At 36.2% G+C, this 4,873-nt stretch overlaps 1 protein-coding gene across 1 annotated transcript in view; it reads right to left on the reverse strand.

Annotated features, from left to right (window-relative positions):
- Positions 1 to 1,385, reverse strand: part of LOC104521537 (protein diaphanous homolog 3-like) — a gene marked incomplete at both ends in the record, with an annotated part of 6,859 nt that extends 5,474 nt beyond the window's left edge. Inside the window, one exon of the mRNA XM_010163563.1 lies at positions 1,255 to 1,385. Coding sequence (XP_010161865.1) covers positions 1,255 to 1,385 — 131 coding nt within the window. The remainder of the gene's footprint in view (positions 1 to 1,254) is intronic.
- Positions 1,386 to 4,873: the final 3,488 nt, after the last annotated feature.

Genomic DNA, 4,873 nt, shown 5'->3' on the forward strand with positions numbered 1-4,873 from the left:
AAGAGAGGAGAGATTGCTCTAAACTTAAGTTGTCACATATTGTCATATATTTTGTGTTTGTATTTCCAGATGCATTCTAACAAGCAGTTTTCCTTATTAAATCAACGTAAGTGTAAATAAAAAAAAATCTCTGGGGTTGCAAGTTTTTTTGTTTGGTTTGTTGTTTGTTTGTTTTAAATAAAGAAAGGGAGGCAATACTATATAAAAAAGGAGCTTCACATTCATGAAGGAACTGTATCTTCTGTAAAACGCTCTGTCAGAAGAACTCAGGTTAATGTAAAGCATGTTTCTTCCCATGTGAACCACTACATATTCTAAATAAGACAATCCAATTCAAAAACAATTTTTTAAAAGAAAAGAAGGAAACACCCACACAGAAGACCCACGTCAACAACTCTGCCAAGTTAGATGCAGAAGGAAGAAAGCTGGCTAATCCTTTTAATCATATCTCCTCATAAGCATCTCCAACATTTCACATGCATTATTTTGAACTAAACCCAAAACAGTTTCCCAAAATCATGTGTTCAACCACTGTCTTAAATAGAAACTCTAAAAGAAAAGGTTGCAAATAGAGTAGCATTGAAAAAAATATAATGATAAAATAAAGCCAGTATACACAAATCAAGCTGCATAGATCAAATAAAAATTAAACTTAAAGATTGATATCAGTGTTAGAGTTATGAGTACTGAAGAGTTTGCTTTTTTTTAAAAAAAAAACAAACAAAAAACAGGTAAACTAATGTTGTGCTTGCTTCTCTATAGATAAACCCCACAGACACAGCAAAAATTACTAGAAGGCAAGAAGGAAGAAAGCCTAAAGCACACTGGACAGAAGAAGGAGCACACAAAAATATTTAAGTTCTCTGGCTAACAAACTTACACCAAGGTGTCTATTGATCAGCTTGACTAAGTTAAAAGATTAAAGAGATTAGAGAATATTTCAAAAATAAAAATGAAAAAAAAAAAACAACTTTTTACTATTTAGCACTAGAAAACAAAGCGAAGTTCTCTGCACTACATTTGTTTTACATTCTCTTAGCCTTACCTTGTTCAGATCAGTGAAAGCTACAAAAAATAGATCTACAGAAGATACATAATCAATGAAAAAAAATTAAAAGATACAATCACTCACTAATGCATAGACATTCATTAACTAGAAAGCCTTGAAACATGCACATCTATAGATCCATTAATTTTAAACCATTAAGAAATAAGAATATGATTAATCTTTGCAATATGTGTTAATGATGTTACCTGACAGGATTACTAGTCAAGGACACACGGAGAGATTCTAAGCAAGTGACTAGTCTTTCATCTGTTGACCCAGATTTTAATTCCTGAATAAACTCTTGGGGTAAAATCTTCCGACTGTTCTTGAGACTACCCTGAAATACAGAAAATACATTAATTTTTTTTTTGGCACACATAGAACTTGAATAGATTATTAATGGCTAACCTTCATTTCTGTTCCTTGAAAAAACAGGGGGAAAAAAAAAAAGATATAATTTAGTCCTAAACCTGTAACTGTTTGTTATCCATCTACTATATATGATAAATGATGACTAGATTTTTGTCAATTTACAAACAGATTTATAATCAGATGTCAAAAGCAGCAAGCATCCAATGTAGAAATGCATCGTGCGCACTGAGTGAAATACAATTTTTGTAATGAATTTATTCTGTTTATGCATGGTAAACATCTTCATTTTCAATACTGAACAGAAGAAAAAAACAGTTCTGAAGAGATCTGGGGACAAACTCCTTTCAGTGGTGGCCAGTGATAGGACAAGGGGCAACAGGCACAAGCTGGAACACAGGAGGTTCCACTTAAACATGAGGAAAGTTCTTGCAGATAATGTTGTAAAATGCTTTTCCCTTAAAGGTCCTTCAGGTAAGGAGTACCTGACACTGGGATTATAAAAACAGACTACCTTTGGCTGTAAGGGCTAAAGCAAAAGAACTTTAAAATTGGGGGTTGAAAGACACTGACTTTGATTCACAATTGGATCCATGGTGTCAAATGTTGCTTAAAATAAATTCAAGATATTAATGACTCTTCTGAAGGATATATAGTATCCACTGTTTTAAACAAAGCAACAGTTATACTGAACTAATGAAGCTCTACAATTTGTAATTAAACTAGCAAATGTAAGAAGCATTGACCCTATTCTTAAGAGTATCCTCTGCCCCTTTTTTTTAAAGTAGCAGCAAAGACAAAATATGAAGTCTACTCCTAATATCCATTTATAGCATAAAGAAAGATAGATATATTTTCTATAGTGTATATCTAAATTGCAAAAAAGAGGGATACTATGGGGTATACAAACTGGTTTTTACTTAATCCATTGGAAAGACTTCTGAGAGCTGAAGCACAACTATTGTCATGCAGCACTGAAGAAAGTTACTAAATAATACTCAATTATCTAGTGGCTTGCAGGGCAATAATAACTTGAAATTATCCACTGTAAACGGTGAGGCAGTCTCATTATGTTCTTATAAACAGTTTCATAGAGAATATGTCTTCTCACTTTGGTATGTCCTCAGGAAGCCTTGAAAAAGAAGTCTTCTCCTTAAGCAGAAGATTATGAAATAGTTTCTATCAAAGAAATGAAGTTAAAAAATGGGAAGAGTGGCTGACAGACCAGATTGCTGTGCTACCATTCAGAAGGACCTCAACAGACAGGAGAAATGGGCAAAGGAATTTCAGGGAGTTCCACAACAGGAAAAGCTAAATCTTGAACCTGAAAAGGAATAATCCCATTTACCAACACAAGTTGGGGCCAACCACTGGAAAGTAGGTTTGTAGGCAAAAAACGGGGGTACTGGTGCATGACAAGTTGACCATAGGGGAGCGTATTACCAGCTGGTCAAGGGTGGTAAACCTTCCCCTCAGCTCAGCAGTGGTGAGACATGGACTTATTGGAATGAATCCAGAAAGGGCTGTGGACACAATTAAAGGAACATCTGTTGTACAAGCAAAGGCTGATAGAACTGGGATTGTTTAACCCCAAGAAGAGAAGGCTCAGGGGAAACCTATAAGTTGAAGGACAAGAGGCAAAAACTGAGATTCAGGAAACAGGTAAAACATAAGACATAAACAAAAACTTCCCTGCTCCTTGTTTTTGTTTTAAACATAAGGCTGGCCAAGCACTGGAACAGGTTGCCTAGGCAGATTGTATAGTCCCCTCTATCAGAGATATTAAAAAATGAACTAGATAAGGGATTGAATAAGACGACCTCTGGAGGTCTCTTCCAGCCTCAACCATTCTATTCAATGACTCTGTGATAAGGGAACATTGGGGGTTATTTGGGGCTATAACTATCTCTCTGCTACAACTATATTTCCTTAGACTTGAGAAATAGATGTTCCAGATGTCAAAAAAAAAAAAAAAAAAAAAAACCACCAACCAAACAGACTATTGCCAGGAATCACCTTGAAAATACAGCATTTCATGCTATATTTTGGTACAGTTCACGTAGTACACGAAATGTAATTCCCAGCATGCCCCTGAATTGATGGAGATCCCTATTTGCTTAAATATGAGAGTCACTTCCAATAATGATGTTCCACAAAAAAATCAGATGAGATGGCCAGGAAGTGATGAGGGTCGAGGGGAAGCCTTAGAATTAGAGATTTAGGAAACACAGAGGAAAAAAGAAATCCATAACAATAAATGTTCCCACAGACAAAAAGAAAGTCAGTGCTTTCAGTTTTCTTTCATGTTCTGCATTTAGTTCATAGCCACATAATACTCAAGTCAGAAAGGCCCTACAGCGAGGGAACTTTAATCTCTTCAGATATTTTCTGGATGCAAGAGTTAACAGCATGCATTGGTAATGTCAGGAACAGAACGTCACTTCCTCAAAAAACATCTAGTTGACACACTTATTCCATGAACAATATACACTCCTCACCAAGATGGTGTAATTGTTTGCACTTCCATAAGGCAAGAAAGGTCACCTCTCCTACAGTTCTGACACAGCTAGATCTAAAGAGGAATGGAAAAAAAAAAAAAATGGAGGGAATCTCCAAGCCAAATGTACAAGGCCCTAAATAAAACAAAAAAGCATTCATAAAATTAAGAACTAAATATCAGACTTGATAAAACATTAAAGGTAAAAGCTACTAAACCATGAGTTGCCCAAAACACTGTAAATTCACTGGTTAAGGGGAACTGGTGGCAAGGGTTTCTATCTGGTTATTCAGGAGCTTATACACTGAGCACATCCACTCTGTCACAATAATCCCCAAATGTTTGAAGACAAGACAACATATACCCCTAAGGCACAGCCAGGGGAATGCGAGTTATAGCTGTGATACAAGGACAAAACTGTTACAACTGTAGTGTAACAGGGGATCAGGGCCATGCCTGTAGGCATATGCAGCATATACAGTTTCCCATGCCATACTGGATCTTCCCAGTTGGTCTCTGCATGGACAAGACTATGGTAACCTTGTCTGTAGTCAGTCCAAACTCCTCACAGTCTTCATGACAAAGTATTTAACTAAATGTTACAGGAGCTCTCCAGTTGGAAATTTCAAAAAGTCCCAGAAATTCTCCTGGCAGTTCCTGCTGTGCCTAGACTAGTTGATAAGCACAACTTGTATGCCTAATCATATGGATTAATATCCTGGGTGGAGAACCTGTCATTTTCAGTGACTTCCCCAGCACTTCCTGCTGGAAAATTGACCAAGTTGGATATAACTAAGATATTTAGTGAGTAAAATTGTTTTCTTTTGATGCAGAAGTGTTCATACAAGACATTCATGTGGACAGGACATATAGTTAAGATGGCTAGAAGACATTTTGGAAGTGACTTAATATAATCAATAGCAACATGTGCAGTGGAAAGGTCACATGGGACAAGAGCC

The sequence above is a fragment of the Antrostomus carolinensis genome, unplaced genomic scaffold (assembly GCF_000700745.2).
Source record: "Antrostomus carolinensis isolate BGI_N321 unplaced genomic scaffold, ASM70074v2 scaffold15102, whole genome shotgun sequence".
Classification (NCBI taxonomy): Eukaryota; Metazoa; Chordata; class Aves; order Caprimulgiformes; family Caprimulgidae; genus Antrostomus; species Antrostomus carolinensis.